The sequence below is a fragment of the Leguminivora glycinivorella genome, chromosome 12 (assembly GCF_023078275.1).
Source record: "Leguminivora glycinivorella isolate SPB_JAAS2020 chromosome 12, LegGlyc_1.1, whole genome shotgun sequence".
NCBI classification, from domain to species: domain Eukaryota; kingdom Metazoa; phylum Arthropoda; class Insecta; order Lepidoptera; family Tortricidae; genus Leguminivora; species Leguminivora glycinivorella.
In genome coordinates, this window is record NC_062982.1 from 21,516,701 (window position 1) to 21,535,462 (window position 18,762).

The following is an 18,762-nucleotide window of genomic DNA, read 5'->3' on the forward strand; positions in this document are numbered from 1 at the left end:
TTCGTTCAGAAATTGTAGAAAAAAACGTCGTTATAACGAGTTTAAAAACGTTAATAACGATTGTACATCGTCTATAACGGACAAAAATGTTTTCAAATCGAGTAAAAAAATACGGTGTAATCGATGTCAAAATAAAACATCACATGTCAAGTAAAATAAATAATATGTATTCTCAATAAACAAAAAATCTCAGCTATAAAATGAAACTCAAATCAGTTAATTGTTGATAAAAGTAAGTTTTATTTTGAAGCCGCTCTTATTCCCAAAACCAATGATTTTTACTATATAAGTAGACTAGCGACCCGCCCCGGCTTCGCACGGGTACTATACCTACATGTAAACCTTCCTCTAGAAGCACTCTATCTATTAAAAAAAACCGCATCAAAATCCGTTGCGTAGTTTTAAAGATTTAAGCATACATAGGGACATAGGGACAGAGAAAGCGACTTTGTTTTATACTATGTAGTGATAGTGATAATAAAGGGAATGTATGCAAAGTACCGCCTAACAAGTGGGCTGTGATCCCATTACCACCACTCATACAAATGTCGAGTCTTTGCGGAAAGAGTCCCAGAAAGAAGGGCACAGTACCGGATAGCGACTTTATCTACTCAACTCTTTCTCGGTTTACTCATAGCTGTGAAGCTATGGGTTTGGTGAGTTGCTCACGTATGTATGGTGAACCAGCATTCACTTGATCAAAAGTGCTTTTAAAGCCTAGCGTCCACTAGGCTCGCCGAGTCGAGTCTCGAGGCTGAGTCTATGAGGCTGCGTCTATTAGGGCAGAATCGAGCCGCGTCGAGTCGCATTCAATATGTATGAGGACTCGATTCGACTCGGCTCGATTCGGCCTTAGTGGACGCGAGGCTTAATAAGAGCGACTCCTTATTTAAAACTAGCTTCGCTCGCGTTAGAAAGAGACAAAAAGTAGCCTATATCACTCTTCATCCCTTCAACTATCTCCACTTAAAAAATCACGTCAATTCGTCGCTCCATTTTGCCGTGTATGGATACTTTCACGCGATTAAGTGCCGTTTGTAATTGTATGTATGTATGTGAAACAGAAATGCTCTCAAGTACAAGTGGCGCCACGTGACTTTAGCGCTGAGTGAAATCTGGAGGGGATAGCTACGCATGCGCGTAATCCCCCCCTTTGCCCCCTGTACGTAACGGTCAGCGCTAACGTTACGTGCCGCTATGTGAACCTATGTTTATTTTCAGATACCTCTGATTCCCAACTTTACTTTCATAATTATTGGCACATAAAAAGTATAAAACCCAAACATGGGACCAAAAAAAGGCGGCAAAGACAAGGCCGGTGCGGCGGCGGCGGCCAAGGCAATGATGGCAGGTCCTCCCCCCAAGCCGAAGAAGATTCCACCACCCCCCGCCTGCTTCACGCCCGAGGATATCGCGAAGTATAAGGAATGTTTTAAGACACATGATGAAGATAATACAGAAAAGGTATAATTATTATCGTGGTTTTTTTTGTTTTTCGTTAAATTCGACACGTTGTTAATAGGTTCATTATCATTAGACTTATACAAAAAACTCTTATTGGTTCATTATCAGTATATCACTTTTGGGAGTGTTTTAAATTACGCGAGTTACGAATTTCCTTTTCGCACGGGTATCGTACGACGTTTTTCAGTACAGATTGCACTCCGAAGTTTCGACCTGGCATATAATGAACCACTTTTCGCACTAGTGCGTAAAAAAACGATACAAGTCATCTGCGAAAAGGAAATTCGTTCCTTCCTTTTTTACGCATTTGTATCGTAATGTACTATTTCATCGTTTTCATGCATAATAAATGAATTAATCAGTGTGAGAGACCCTTAAGGATAACATTCAAGTTCGTGTTTCGTGTCAAGTGATTGACGGCACATAGTCCTGCGGCGCTGGCTATATTTTGGGCCCTAAGTTAAAAAAATATTAAAGTCGATTTTGTTTTCGTTTATAAATACATTGATAACATATTGTTAAGGATTGTAGCTTTAAAAATATATTAAAAATAATTTCGCCTGGCAACATTATGCAAAAAAGTAAAAAAAAAATATAACCGTCGATTCACTTCCTTCTTTTCCCATGTCGTCTCGAGGAGCATGTCGCGCTAACCTTTTCGAAATTAAAGTAAAATATAATATACTCGTGAAAAATCGTGTGTGAGTTTGTGGAAGGCTGATCGATTGAAGAAGCACGTCGCCTGTTCCATTTTCGGTGTCTGAGCTGGTTAAGGTAACTCGGATTCAAGGTAAGTCTGGACGAGCCGAGATTCGAGGAGCCTGGCCAGCCACCGCCGACTGCTGCATCGTCGCCTACAGCCGAACAAGGTGAGTGCTTCCCACAATTGACCCAGCCTATCTTAAATTCCCTAATTTCTTGTCGTGTCGTTCGTGTCGTTAAGCTATAAAGTTAATCGAATACAGTCCACATATATAATTTAAAGATATCGAAGTAAAATAATCCCCTACATTTTTTGTTCCCTCGACCGGATAATTGTAAAGTGACCGTGGTTAATTTTCGATTTAAAACCCTTTCATTATTAGTTAAATTGTTCGTTGTGAAATCATAAAAACATCGGAGGGTAAGATTAGAAACACTTGGCTTGGGCGTTTTTCCATTAGTTAAGAAGGTGCGTGTTCATACTGTGCATAGACTAAAATTTGTTTCGAGTTTCGATTTAGTGAATTTCTGAACGCAACCATAACTGTCATCGCTGTTGTGTCAAAGTGAAAAGTAAACATAACCTCAATTGATTCCTTACATAAATTAAATTTATATTAAATAGTTTACTAGAGTAACATGGCAACGGAAAGTTTTGATAAAAACCGTGTAGGGCGGGATTACGCCTTTGTGCGGATGGAGTTTATTCATAGCAGTTGCGACTTAAAAGGTTATTGTTTGAGTGACGTGATCAGGCTGGAAGTGGAATTTCACGCCTTTCAAATTGATTTATTGACGGCGACTGCAGCTGGTGACCGTAAAAGCGAGCTGGAAATATCAGCGCAGTTCGAAAAAATGGTAAAATCTATAAAAATACGTTTATCGGAAACAGGACCCACCGTGTTAAAGACCAATGAAAATACGACTTCAAGTGCTAAATTGCCTAAAATAACTATAGTTCCCTTTGACTCTAAAATTGAAAATTGGGTATCGTTTATTCAGATTTTCGACTCACTAGTTCATAGGAAAAGTATACCTGCAGTTGAAAAGCTTCACTATTTGTTATCAAGTGTGACCGGGTATGCCTTCGATTTGATAAAAAATTACCCATTGTGTGACGAAAATTACATGATCGCGTACAACACACTTAAGGAGCATTTTGATAAAAAAAGAATAATTGCTAGTCTGTTTTATGAAAAAATATTAAACTGTGAGGTGGCAAGATCTAAAAGTCCTTCTGAATTAGTGAGAATTTGTCGAACTTTTAAAGAAAATATTGAAATTTTGTCAAAGTATAAATTACCCGACAGGAATTTTATGCTATTCCATTCATTGTGGTCTAAATTGGACGCTAGCACAAAAGAAGCTTTTGAGCTTCAACTTAATTCAACCACGGAGATTCCTAGTTATGAAGAATTAATGTTGTTTATCGAAAAGCGGAGCCAAGCATTAGAAAACAGTCTCGGTAAGTCGTTAACAGTTAGTAGTAAACCGGTGTCGAACAAGCCCGTGCTTAATAAAGTTAAATCTTCATTTCTTGTTCCACCAGTGAATAATGTGAGTGAATAATGCCTCGCGATCATAGGTTGACCACGCTGATCATAGAGGATTATCATCACCGTTTTATGCACCCTGGATTGCAAACATTGCAAAACTTATTAGCCCAAGAATTCTGGGTTCTATCGGCAAAAAGGGCTATAAACTCTGTTGTTTCATCCTGCATGAAATGTTCTCGGGCTCGTCCTAAAGCGGCATCCGCTCCAATAATGGGAAATTTACCCGCGTTTCGGATTAATCAAATCAAACCATTTTCGTCAGCGGCAGTAGATTACGCAGGTCCTTTTGATACTAGTTTGGCCCGGGGCCGCGGTTTACGCACATTTAAATCATACATTTGCGTTTTCGTATGCACTGCTACCAAGGCAGTACACCTTGAGCTTGCCTCCGAGCTCACGACAGAGGCTTATCTTGCAGCTCTGCGCCGTTTTATTTCCCGCAGGGGCCGGTGTTCCAGGCTGATCTCAGACCAGGGCCGAAACTTTGTCGGCGCATCTAACATGCTTCAAGACTTCATGGCTAAAGCTTCACGTGCCGAACAAATAAAATTTGTTTTCAACCCACCTGGCAGTCCACATTTCTCTGGGTTAGCTGAAGCCAGTGTAAAGTCAGTAAAGACTCACCTCTCTCGAGTAATAGGATCACAACGCCTCACATTCGAAGAGTTTTACACAATATTGACTCAAATCGAGGCAATGTTGAACTCGAGGCCATTGTCGCCCATTAGCTCCGATCCCAACGATCTGTCGGTTTTGACCCCCGGACATTTCCTTACTTTGGAACCGCTCACCATATTACCTGAAAGCAATATGGTTGATGCAAAATTAGGTCCACTTCAGAGATGGAAATTGCTCCAAAAGATCCATCAAGATTTCTGGCGCAAGTGGCACGTCGAATACCTGCACACCTTGCAGCAACGCCACAAGTGGTTCGATGACCAGAAAAACATCATCGTCGGGACGCTCGTGCTCATTGTCAATGAGCAATGTAGCCCCATGAAGTGGAAGATTGGCCGGGTGGTACAACTCCATCCAGGGAGCGATGGGATCTGTCGAGTAGTCACGGTCCGCACAGAATCGGGCGAACTTAAACGCCCAGTAGTTAAACTGTGTCCACTGCCTCTACAAAATTAAATTATCTAATAATTCACTATCGTATCGTATCATTGTAAGCACTAACTTTATCGTAGATTTAGATTAAAATTTCATATTTAAACGTATGTAAACTTAAACTAGGGAATTAACCCAAGCCATATTGTTCCTTTTTTTTCTTATCCTTAGCATACAGTACTTGTGGAAAATACGTTGCATTTTGGCGGGCGGAAAATGTTAAGGATTGTAGCTTTAAAAATATATTAAAAATAATTTCGCCTGGCAACATTATGCAAAAAAGTAAAAAAAAAAATATAACCGTCGATTCACTCCCGTCTCTTTTTTTCCCATGTCGTCTCGAGGAGCATGTCGCGCTAACCTTTTCGAAATTAAAGTAAAATATAATATACTCGTGAAAAATCGTGTGTGAGTTTGTGGAAGGCTGATCGATTGAAGAAGCACGTCGCCTGTTCCATTTTCGGTGTCTGAGCTGGTTAAGGTAACTCGGATTCAAGGTAAGTCTGGACGAGCCGAGATTCGAGGAGCCTGGCCAGCCACCGCCGACTGCTGCATCGTCGCCTACAGCCGAACAAGGTGAGTGCTTCCCACAATTGACCCAGCCTATCTTAAATTCCCTAATTTCTTGTCGTGTCGTTCGTGTCGTTAAGCTATAAAATTAATCGAATACAGTCCACATATATAATTTAAAGATATCGAAGTAAAATAATCCCCTACACATATAAATTTAACATTTCGTTTTGGGTCACATTCCTAGGGTGCTTTTTTAGTAATTTGGTAATTTGTGGTTATAATTTTTAATTTGACCTAATGTGGTAAAAAAAATATTCGAGAGAAAAAATGTAACTGTATTGCATTTAGAATGATATTTTTAGCGTGTATACGTAGTTTGGGTCAATTTACTCGAGTGCTATATGACAATTTGTCATACCTAGCGAAACAGACACAAAAAAATATTCATGTTAAAAAAAATAAGAAACGTCGCATTGCCTCCTTTAAATATATCAATAAACTGAAATTGTGTTTTCCTACTCCAGTGCTTGATAAAATTTGCGATAATTTAGCAAAAATAGGTTTTTACCATTCCAAAAAAATATTAAAGTTACTAGAGTTCTTATCTTATTAGATAAGAACTCTAGTAACTTTAATATTTTTATTTTTAGTAACTTTAATTTAGCAAAAATAGGTTTTTACCATTCCAAAAAAATATTAAAGTTACTAGAGTTCTTATCTTATTAGATAAGAACTCTAGTAACTTTAATATTTTTTTGGAATGGTAAAAACCTATTTTTGCTAAATTATCGCAAATTTTATCAAGCACTGGAGTAGGAAAACACAATTTAATTAAACACAAACACAATTTAAACACAATTTTTTATTGTAATTTAATTAGTTAATAAACTAAAAAGACAAGATAAATAAGATACGTGAATTTGGGTAAGTTTAATAGAATGCTTCGAAAAATAATACGGTATTAATATTTGCGTTCGATCAAGTCAAGCGAGCGCAGTGACGCGGGTAGTGTAGGTATTATGATACCGACCGCGCGGCCGTGGCGCGGCAGCGGGGAAGGGCAATGACCTCTCTCGACATTCGACAACGCGCCGCCGATTATTCATACTTTATTTTGAAGTACATGTGGGGATCGACGTTGGTACGAGATCATATTATATCGTAAAATGGTGAGGAATTTATATGTAGAAAATACAGGATTATAAAGCAAAATACAGGATGTACTTTTTATAACCGGCAATATTTAACGTGGTGAAGTCATATAACTGATACTGAACTGAACTGATATCGAAATACCCGTTCGATCAAAAAAAAAATTTTGAAAATCGGTCTACGATTCTCGGAGATATCGAGTAACATACATACAAAAAAAAAATAAAAAAAAAATAAAAAATTCAGTCGAATTGAGAACCTCCTCCTTTTTTGAAGTCGGTTAAAAAAACACTAAACGCCCAATGGACTTGCCTCGCGAGACGTCACGTAGTGTTTTTAGGGTTCCGTAGTCAACTAGGAACCCTTATAGTTTCGCCATGTCTGTCTGTCCGTCCGTCCGTCCGTCCGTCCGTCCGCGGATAATCTCAGTAACCGTAAGCACTAGAAAGCTGAAATTTGGTACCAATATGTATATCAATCACGCCAACAAAGTGCAAAAATAAAAAATGGAAAAAAATGTTTTGTTAGGGTACCCCCCCCCCTGATATTTTTTTTTCATTCCAACCCCAACGTGTGATATATTGTTGGATAGGTATTTAAAAATGAATAAGGTTTTACTAAGATCGTTTTTTGATAATATTAATATTTTCGGAAATAATCGCTCCTAAAGGAAAAAAAAGTGCGTCCCCCCCCTCTAACTTTTGAACCATATGTTTAAAAAATATGAAAAAAAAATTTTATAAAGACTTTCTAGGAAAATTGTTTTGAACTTGATAGGTTCAGTAGTTTTTGAGAAAAATACGAAAAACTACGGAATCCTACACTGAGCGTGGCCCGACACGCTCTTGGCCGGTTTTTTAGATAAAAATTAAACGAAATCTTTCCTCAAATTACTATTAAGCCAATCTTATCCTATCCTACCTGTCGTTTAAACAAAGATGAAATAAAATAACTTAATTCTTTGCATGTTAATTTGGTTAAATATAACTTATATATTTTCTTTAAGAATATCATATACTTTTAAATGAGCAATTCTTGTATATTCATTTATTTATCAGTTCTATATTCTATTCTATTTTTCTATATAATATAAAGCTGCAACCCGACTGACATTTTTCCAAAAATAGCCAGGAGATTTTGCAGGTGGCAGTATTTGGTGTGGCTGTGGTAGTATAGAGGTTGATCTTGCGACCCCGGAAAAATCCGACCGTCGGTCTACCGGTTCCGGGTAAAAAAATGTTGAACGGTCTGGCCAAACGGCAGGAGATAGCCGGGGGGTGCTCGACCAAAATGTCATATTTTTGACGCCGCCATTTTTTTTTTCAAAATGGCCGACTTTTTTTTGAAGATTTTTCAAGTTTGTCGTAGAGTGCTCAAATTTTTGTTGTAGAATCTCCAAGAGGCCTTGATTGGAATGAAATAAAAGAAATTGAAAAATACTACAAATGTGAGAAAACTGGCCACTTTTGTTTTGTATGGCAACTTTTAAACGGTAAGAGATAGCCGGGGCTGCTCGACCAAATGTCATACAGGGTTTTAAGTAGAAAAAAGTTTCATTAAAAAAATCAATATGGCTGACTTTTTTTTTGAAAAATTTCAAAATGGTCCTAGCGCGCTGAGATTTGTCACACGGGTGGACGGCCACCCGAAGATTAGCTTCGCTGAAATTTGTTATGTAGGGGTTCTCGGGGTTGGAAAATCGATCTAGCGTAGCCTTAGGTCCCGGAAAACGGCGAATTATGGAGTTTTAATGAGTTTTTCTTTCGCGTTAGTAAACGTTAAATATGGTCGTTAATTTCGCCCCGCGCACATCGGCTGCGCTTAGCTCAGTCGTACGAGGTCGGTCTAATGTTCGCAGACAGATTGCAGGTGTCAGGGTTTCGAATCCCGGCCAGAAATTAAGTTTGAATTTTTTGTTTTGTTTTTTTTTTTGTTCTTGTATTTATAAGTTTTTTTTTCTAAAGACGTGATATAATAAAATAGAACCGAGCGAAGCTCGGTCGTCCAGATGTTTTAGAATATTATTTATTGATTGGCTGCAAGAAATGCCTAGGAGTATTGGCCGAACGGTAATTAACAAAAATTACACAGTCAAAAGGTGATGATTACACTGTCATTAACCATTAAAAATTAATGAACGCCAATTGTCATTAAAGTTAATGTATTTCGAAAAATAACAAACAAATTATCATCGTAATTAAAGAAATCGTCACGGTGAGTTCGTGGGTGAGCAGTATCCAAGATAGAGCTGACACTGAGCTGACACTGGCTCGGCTGTACCTAGTAGAACTCAGGTTTGGTACAATATAGAGATTATATAAAGACACGCTGTTTTGGTACGACTCATCATGATAAGCGCTTGGGAAAGTAGTACCTAAGCTTTAGCTCATGCTGAACCCTGAGTCCTGTTAGCGTAGCCAGCGTTTTTGGGTATCTCTTTATGATATCACTGCATGATTTGTTTTGTTGATTTTTACGCTGGGTGACGTTTGCTCTTAACGCGGTTGTACAAAATGGCCGAGGCGATGCCAGTCACGGACGTCTGAAAACTGTCACGACTTCGAAACTAGTCTCCAAAGTACTATATAAAAAGTTTTCACAAAACAACAGTTAAAGCTTTTGAAATGGTTGATACTGTAGGTATCTCGAAAATAATAGATACATCATTTCCTTATTGAGGAATTATACAATGAAATAATAAAATCATCCCCTATCAAAAATAAGCACGCCAGTGTTAAAGCCTGTTAAAGGTATGGCAAAAACCATCGTTTTGAACTATGATTTTAATATATATCCATAATTTTCATATATATCCAATATCACAGCTCTCGTTAAATATTACTTAGATACGAGAGACTAATACGATTGGTCGGCCGAAGGCAAGACAACTCATTGTGATTCGCTGAGACGCTGCTGCAAAAGAATACAAATAGATAAACCTTTTCATTAAACTTAACTATCTTATAATTTAATCTGGGGGCACGGCAGTACCCCCGCCAAGTCGAGCACGAAGCCAACACTGCCGTACCATCCTTTACTGGAACCATTTCGCCGCATTTTCAGGCCCCTATTTGAGAATCTCTGGATAAGACCGGAACGCAGAAATTTTCGTCGTCTAGTAAGCTATAATAACATACTTAAAACTCAAAATTGCAAGTCTGTACGTCGCAACACGGGTGGATAGCCGCCCCAAGATTAGTATACAAAAAGAAAATTTCTAAAAATTCAAAATGGCTGCCTTTGAACGCCAATTGAAATTTGTATGGAGATTTTTTTTAATCGCCATAGCTCCGTAACGGTAGGAAAAAGGTTAAAGTGCTTGAACTAATGTTGTACAGTTATCTTAGGTCCATCGAATGGCATTTACAAAATTTCAAAATGGCCGACTTTAAATTTTTTTTTATCTTCGGTCCGAGCGCGGTAAAATTTGGCACGTGGTAAAAACGGGGGCCAAAAATAGGAATGAGATTTTTTTTTTGGAAAAGTCAAAAACGGCGGCGAGAGGGGACAAAGTCAAATTTCCCAAAATCAAAGTCGGTCATTTTGAAATTGTGTAGTTCAAGCTTTTTTGACCTTTTTCCTACCGTTACGGAGATATGGTTATTAAAAAAATCTTCCATACAAATTTCAATTTGCCCACAAAGGCCGCCATTTGAAATTTTTCAATAATATTCTTTTTGAATACTAATCCGTCGGCCGTCCACTCGTGTGCCAAATCTCAGCGCGCTAGGACCATTTTGAAATTTAAAAAACAGTCGGCCATTTTGAATTTTTTTTAATACAACTTTTTTCTACTCCGAGATCTGTATGACATTTGGTCAAGCACCCCCGGCTATCTCTTACGATTTAAAAGTTGCCATACAAAACAAAAGTAGCCAGTTTTCTCACATTTGTCGCATTTTTCAATTTTTTTTTATTTCATTCTAATCAAGGCTGCTTGGAGATTCTACGACCAAAATTAGATTGCTCTACGACAAACTTGAAAAATCGTCTAAAAAAGACGGTCATTTTGAAAAAAAAAATGGCAGCGTCAAAAACAACCCAGGGTCCTCTATGACATTTGGTCGAACACCCCTTGGCTATTTCCCGCCGTTTGGTCAGGCCGTCCAACATTTTTTTACCTGGAACAGGTAGACCGACGGTCGGATTTTTACAGGGTTGCAGGACAAACCTCTATACGGCCACACCAAACACTGCCACCGGCGGAACCTCCTTCTGGCTGTTTTTTGAAAAATGTCAGTCGTGTTGCAGCTTTATATTACACTAGCTTTTGCACGCGGCGTCGCTCGCGTTAGAAAGAGACAAAAAGTAGCCTATGTCACTCTCCATCCTTTCAACTATCTCCACTTTAAAAAATCACGTCAATTCGTCGCTCCGTTTTTCCGTGAAAGATGGAGAAACAAACAGATATACTTTCGCATTTATAATATTAGTATGGATAGATAAATGTAAGTAAAAAAAATACATACGTATTTTGATTACCATTTTTCTAAGGTAGGGTTAAATTCGAAACCAATTGAGGTAATGTCGAAAATCTGTAAAAAGGATACTAATGCCATATAATGAGAATAATTACAATAATGGCTACCGCAGTCTCACCACCTGTGTTTGCACACACGCGCGCGCACAGAGACACACGCGGCGGGGGACTTTGTTTTATAAGGTGTACAGATATATTATGCCGCCGTGCGCTTCGTGTCCATTATAAATGAAAATTAAGGAAAATATAGGAAATAATATTCAAGTTACAATTTATTGTTTTTGGGTTTTGTATCCATTTGCATCCATAAATATTTCCCGTCATAAAAATTACACCCTGTATTGTGGAACTAAAAACTGAAATCAATAGTTACAATAATATAATCACGGTGTATGAATAGGAGCGCCGGATCGAATTAGGTACTTCAATATCGGGACAAAAGGTTCTGGAGTTTCGAGGATTTCGTAGGGAAATGTAAAATAATAGTGCATTAGGGTAATTCCGAAAGTCGTCTAATTACGAAAGTCACATAAAAATCACCATTATTTCCATCATATCAAGATTCCCTCTTCGGAATTACCAGAGCATTTTTGTCATTCGGAATTACCCTAATGCACCATAATAAAAATTTACGATAGTTTAGCTAGTTTACTTCGTTTATTTTAGATAGTAGACCTTTACGTGTTTTCGACATTTATAATTGGTCTGTTTTCGTTACTAATGTAATAAAGTTCTTAAGGTTACCTACTATGTATAAGTTTTAATTGGGAAGACTTACAAAAAAGTCGGGAGAATCCCGCCAAAGCCCGACCCTCTGGCAATCTTAAATTATGTATGACTGCGCACGAGAAGTAGGTACCTACGCCTCGTGTCACAGCGCGGCGTCGCGCCAGCGGCATGCGCCAACCTGATTGGCTATCGGTTGCGCGCCACACAGCGCAAAAATTTAAAATACTACTCTATTGCGTTGCGTTTTATTCTGCCAAGTATTGAAAACCCATGGATGAAAGTGACCCAAATTAAAAATGATGACTTGATATCATTTTATAATAATATAGACGTCAACTTATTAACATGAAATTTTTTTTCAGGCTTTGACAGGGTTTTTATTAAAAAATTTTTTTTTTTATATATAAGCAACGGATAAAATGTGACACACTTTAAGAAAATATATATATAATAATGTCCTGAATGGTATAAGACTTCACTTACCAACTCTAATATTTTGTTAGGTGTTTTAGGGCCAATATTAGACATTTTTAAAATATCATTAAACCCATGGATGAAAATGACCCAAAATGCATATGTACATCGGCAACCACGTTGTTTTTATATAGATACAAATAATTTCTTCTCGAATATTTCTTTGACTGAACACTGCTTAAAAATAGAAATACCTAAATTTCGAGCTAAGCAGGTACCTAGGACGACCCAAAATATTATTTTTATATTTGATCAATAGTCTAAAAACTATATGCAAAAAAGAAGCAACATGAATATTATCGAAACCTCAAAAGCTATCGCTACCCGACTAACATGTCACAACAAATAACATTAGGACTTGGTAAAGGCTGTCACACACGTGTTTAGTAATTATCTTAATTTTCTTAATGACTCGCTAACCGTAAACATTAAGACGTTTATTTCTTTAGAAATTTTTAGTTTCGCGCCTTTTTTAGTGACAAAATTTGCTGGACCGTATATCAGCTACTTAACAATCGGGTTAATGCACTACTCTATATGCATTCTGTTATGGACTCCGCCACACGCCCAATATGAGCATGCACTCAGACAGGCCTTACTTACACTATGCCCTCTGCATTTTAGAGTTTGACGACGGAGTTCTCCAAAAAAATCCCAACGAGTTCTTATAATATATAAGTACGTGACTCACGAGTTAAACCCTAAATTAAATTAATTTTCTTCGTAACAGATCCCATGTTTCCAAAGTCTAATTAGTGCTGTAAATTACACCATCTAATTCGAAGACTGAACCGACTTGACTAATCAGAACGACTTTACCAAGAAACCAAAATTGTTTGAGATAATAATTTTGTTCCAAACTTCTTAGCTCCTGCATTACATATTCAATTTGTACTCGTGTGCTTTTATATGCGAAAGCAAAGACAAAACTCCGTAAAAGACAAATAAAGTATGAAAGAAAACATAACTCGGAACCATAAAGGAAAAATTATGCTTGTTCAGATGGCGCCAGTGTTATATAACATTCGACACACATAAGTATCAGGTAGGGAAAATAAAGGATAGTTATATCAAATACTTAGTCCAAACCCTGTCGAGGGATGGCAGACAATGCAACTTGACTACAAGTTTTATGTACATAAATAAACTCACGTTTCATTTCAAAAGCTACCGCTGACCGCCTACCGGCTGAGCACATGAAACTGCTCAAGTTTGAGTGCTACTTTTAGCAATTAAAGAGTTGAACGAAACAAAATCGACATAATGCAGTGACAGGTTGCCCACGCCAAAATTGAATATCGTCAATATCCTATCCCACTGCAGTCTTCCACGACATCCAGGGGAGGAAAAGGGGTCTTCTCCTTCTTAAGGTGCCATATCCTAACGGATGTCGGCGATCACCATGCGAAAGTCTTCCCTGTGTTTAGCCACTCTACTCAGAGTGGTAGCGTCTGCAATACCGGTCCAACTCCTTATATTGCCACACCATGATGTTCTTGGTCTTCCTCTACTTCTCTTTCCGTCAATCTTTCCCTCTATAATGTTTTTCAGTAAGGCATATTTGGTGTTTCTGTAGATATGTCCAAAATATGTTGGTTTTCTTCTTTTGACTACGAATACGAAGGAAAAGAGGTGGTTTTGGTGAAATTCTTAACTCGTCACCACAAGGGTAAATAAAAAAATACTTCGGAAGAATCCTCTACATTCATTATCTTTGGTAAAGGATAAGTAATTAACGTGAAGTGATTACTGGGATCTAACCAAAGGCACGTGTGTCTTTATAATTTATGCTTAAGTTCATTAAGAAGTACTTTTACCTACAAGGTTTGGTACGGAGTTTTCAAATAAAAGCTATATTTAGGGTTCAATTTACATTCGAGTTGATTTTGTTTTCAATCCATCAACCGACGTTAATTTTATTTAACAATATAATTATTACGTAAATGAATCGTTTTATTTCTCTTCAACAGATACCACTAAAACTCATCCCTCTAATGTTACGTAAACTGGGATTCAACCCCAAACCCGAAGAAGTGAAAGAGATGTTCCGTCTATTCCTCGAAGACGATCTGGTGGACACCGTGGAACTCCATGAGTGGTACTTCATGATTGAGGCCAAGCTCAAGTGGGGGGATGATATAGAGCTGGTGGTTACTAAAGCTATGCAGACTTTGGGACAGGATGAGACAGAAACAGGTAAGGTAGACTATTCACAGGCACTAGTCCCACTAAAAGCCAGTAAGCGATGAACTATCGGCGATAGAAACTTTGAAATTCATGATTTTCAAAATTCAAATTATCCATGTCGGGATATAAGTAATTTCATTTTGAGAAATAAGTCGACGCGAAATGGCTTCAAGTAAATGTACTCTACAGTATTACGATATTAAAATTGCGGGTCACAATTGGATGAGATTAGCTCAGAACCGGGACAAGTGGCGTACTAGAATAAAGGCCTACGCTCAGCAGTGGGCGATAAAAGGCTGATATGATGATGATGATTCAAAATATTCACTGTTTCACAGGCTTTGTTGACCTCGAGCTTCTCAAAACCGAGCTGTTCACTTGGGGCGAGCCGTTAGTGGAAGAAGAGTTCGTGGACTGGGTCAAACTGGCCATGAAAGACAAAACCTTCGACATGGTGACTGGCCGGTTCAACTATGTCAAGTTTATTGAGAATATGAACGCTAAGGTATGTTTTTAATATGAGTATATTTTATTTGATGGCGATTTTGATCATCATTCCGTTGCCCTCTTCCCATTATTTGAAGTTGGCGCAGTAATCTTCTTCCATTCCTCTCTCATCATCATTCTCCTTGCGTGATCCTGGCATTTACCACGGCTCATGAGACTAGGGTTCGCTTTGACAACTAATCCTAAGATTTGGCGTAGGCGCTAGTTTTACGAAAGCGACTGCCATCTGACCTCCCAACCCGCAGGGTAACTAGGCCTTATTGGTATTATAGTTCGGATTCCTCACGATGTTTTCCTTCACCGAAAAGCGACTGGCAAATATCAAATGACATTTTGCACATGTTCGGAAAAACTCATTGGTACGAGCCGGGGTTCGAATCCGCGACCTCCGGATCGAAAGTCGCACGCTTCTTCCATTCCTCTCTATCAGCCGTTATTTCCATACCTTTCACTTTCATATCATTCTTCACACAGTCTATCCATCTTTTCTTGTCTTCCACTATTCTTGTGTCCGTCCACCTTCATATTTAGCGATGTTTTTCTCACAGCTTGGATTTGATGTCAGATTTGGATTTAAAACTAGAGTCACATCACAAGAAGACAGTGCGGTTGTTAGGTTGTTCCAATTTTAAGCATAACCTAGGAGTAAAAGGTTAGGTGTACGGTAGCAGTGGGCAGGTCTAACCCACGACCATCAGCTTAGCAGGCAGGGTAGTGACCCTGCTGATGGATAGTGATCCACAGAGCCATAGCGGTCGTCATTAACTTGACTAATTTTCAGGACGAGAGAGCGACGAAGGAACCAATAAACTTCTTCAAGTTGGACCAGAAGACGTTGGCAGCCATGGCGATAAAGAAGGCTCAAGAAGAGAAGGAGGAACAGGAAAAGAAGGATGCTGAGAAGAGAGCGAAAGAAGAGGCTAAGAGGCAGAAGATGATAGCAGATGGGTTGATACCACCCGATTAGATTATCCCAATTTTGGTAACTATTAAAGTACATATTTATGTTCTAAATAAAAAAAATCAGAAAAAAAGAAAAACACGTGTATTGAAATAAACAGTGTATTGTATAACTGTGTTTTAAATTTTAAATAATTAATCCATGCTAATATTATAAATGGGAAAGTGTGTATGTCTGTTTGTTTGTCCGCCTTTCACGGTAAAACGGAGCGACGAATTGACGTGATTTTTTAAGTGGAGATAGTTGATGAGATGGAGGCTACTTTTTGTCTATTTCTAAAGCTAGTATCTCGTAAATTATAGTATTTTATGCAACTGGTGGTTAAAAGAGGTCAAAAAATGTGAGTGGCGTGGGTAACAATTTGAGGCGAAGCCGAAAATTGTTAATAAAGACGCCACGAGCATTTTTTGACTCAGTTAAACACCGTTGCATACAATACTTTTTCTACGACCAAGCACTTATTTTGAAAGAAAATTATAAATCAACAAATACCTACTTTCAGTCATCTTAGTTAGTGGACCGCCTACCATTTTGAATATGCAGTTTGAGTGCAAACATGAAAATAAAACTGTCTATGGTATGGTTCTTTGAAGCCTGGCCACTAAGACGAATCGAGCCGAGTTGAATCGAGTTCTCATACATTTGAATGCGATTCGACGCGTCTCCAATGAACGCAGCAGAAAACGAAGGAGTCTCGACTCTGCGAATTGGTTTGTTAAGTTGGTAGCAATGTATTTACTGAACTGTAACAGCTATATCGTGCTACTTCTACTAAATGTTTTCAGGGTATAGACTAGATAGACTTGTCCTGACATCTTTTATGTAGGGTTTTTAAGTTCTATGCACGACCTTGTAACTCACGAATAACAGTACGGGAGTAGAAAAAAATTTTTATACTACTGTTACATCATTTTATTTACTTTAATTAGGCTCTAGAATCGCTGGTTTAAGTATTTCTGGTAATAGTCGCCCACGGTTACGTGTTTATTGTATATCTGTGATTCATCATCATCCTCCTTGCGTTATCCCGGCATTTGCAACGGCTCATGGGAGCCTGGGGTCCGCTTTGACAACTAACCCCAAAATTTGCCGTAGGCACTAGTTTTACGAAATCGACTGCCATCTGACCTTCCAACCCGAAGGGTAACTAGGCCTTATTGGAATTAGTCCGGTTTCCTCACGATGTTTTCCTTCACCGAAAAGCGACTGGCAAACATATCAAATAAATGATATTTCACACATAAGTTTCGAAAAACTCATTGGTACTACGAGCCGGGGTTCGAACCCGCGATCTTCTCTTACTGCTAGGCCACCAGCGCTTGTATATCTGTGTTCAAAATTGAGAAATTATTGTTCTCATCAGGCGGCAGGCTTAATCATCAGTCCCTTGCCCTTATCCCAATTCCCTGCGGTCGGCGCAGCATGTCTTTTTCTTCCATACCTCTCTATCGCACGTCATCTCATCATTCACTTGCATTTGTTTCACATCTCTCATACAGTCCATCCAAATTTCTTCGGCTTTCCTTTCCCGCTTCCTTCTTCCACGGCAGATTTAATACGGGCATAAAATAGTACTAATATTATAATACTTAATAATAATATTTTAAACGGTAAAGTGTGTGTGTCTGTTTGTTTGTCTGTCTTTCACAGCAAAACGGAGCGACTAATCGACGTGATTTTTTAGGTGGAGATAGTTGAAGGTATGGAGAGTGACATAAGCTACTTTTTGTCTCTTTCTAACGCGAGCGTAGCCGCGGGCAAAAGCTAGTAATATAATAAATGGGAAAGTGTGTGTCTGTTAGTTTGTACATTTTTTACGGCAAAACGGAGCTACGAAATGCAGTGATTTTTAAGTAGAGATAGTTGAAGGGACGGAGAGTGACATAGGCTACTTTTTGTCTCTTTCTAATCCCCATTTCCCTGGTGGAAGTTTGTATAGAGCATTCCATAATTTTCGAATTTATCGCGAGCGAAACCGCACAAAAGCTAGTTCTCTATAAATGTTATCGGGGTAAACCGGGGTAACAACAACAAAGCAGCCAATTTATAGGTCCTTTGTTGTAATTTTGATAGTTATAAAATAGAGATACCGCAACTAAATGCGTTATTGTGGAAACGTCGCGGTGCTCTTTGGGGCAGAACATACGGAGCGGTGCTGTTGAAATAATATAACCTAACTTATTTAAAGTCTTCTAGGTCGAGCAAGATTAACAAACATTAACCCCCTTATTCATAAACGTACACTTAAGTTTTCAAGCCGATAAAGTTCGTATGTCCCTTTCTATCACAACAATACGTCGGAAAGGGACAAAAGAACTTTATCGGCTTGATAACTTTAGTGAACGTTTATGAATAAGGGGGTAAGTATTTTACCTTTTTATGGACGTTTCGACCAAGTTTCACTGGCCCTGGTCGCGAAAAACTCCCTCTTCCGCCGACTGCAAATGTGGCTGGGTAGTTGGTTTTCCCTACTAGCACATCTCGGACACTGGCGATCAAATATATTGTTATGAAAGAGGCGCGTTCCTAACACACATTCTAAGCTCGTGTAGGTGAAAGCGTAACATGCTTGTATGAGTGAGATATGACAGGTCGACTGTTCACGTTTTTGACTGTGAGGTAACCGAGAGGGGGTGGGCAACACTTTCAGCGGGGAGCGGGAGTGGCCATACTGTACGATAGTACTCTTTATTATACTGTGCTACTAGTCAGCGAGGAATCAGTATATCCCAAATTAGTAGGCATTTACCCCTTCGGCCGTGTATTTCTAGACTGTGTAAAGCTATCCATTGTTTTCAACCTGCATCGAGTTTCTTACAAAGGATAAAGGCTATTTGATCGCAACTGGTTTCGTATAAAGTATGAAAAAACTTTGATCGCAATTAGTTACGAAGTGGCGATTTCGTACGCGGCCGAGGCGGCTATTT

At 38.6% G+C, this 18,762-nt stretch overlaps 1 protein-coding gene across 1 annotated transcript; it reads left to right on the forward strand.

Moving 5' to 3' along the window:
* Positions 1–168: 168 nt before the first annotated feature.
* On the forward strand, positions 169–15,934 carry LOC125232177 (caltractin-like). Its single transcript, XM_048137805.1, has 5 exons — positions 169–232; positions 1,222–1,464; positions 14,151–14,376; positions 14,706–14,872; positions 15,656–15,934. Exons 2-5 carry the CDS (start codon positions 1,285–1,287, stop codon positions 15,839–15,841), a joined length of 759 nt encoding a protein of 252 aa, XP_047993762.1. The 5' UTR covers positions 169–232; positions 1,222–1,284; the 3' UTR covers positions 15,842–15,934.
* The last annotated feature ends 2,828 nt before the right edge of the window (positions 15,935–18,762 follow it).

Bases quoted from the DNA above. Each gene is read 5' to 3' on its own strand.
- LOC125232177 (XM_048137805.1), top strand. From the start codon at position 1,285: ATGGGACCAAAAAAAGGCGGCAAAGACAAGGCCGGTGCGGCGGCGGCG. The intron at 1,465-14,150 runs GTATAATTATTA...TCTCTTCAACAG, and splicing joins ATGAAGATAATACAGAAAAG to ATACCACTAAAACTCATCCC. The intron at 14,873-15,655 runs GTATGTTTTTAA...ACTAATTTTCAG, and splicing joins TTGAGAATATGAACGCTAAG to GACGAGAGAGCGACGAAGGA.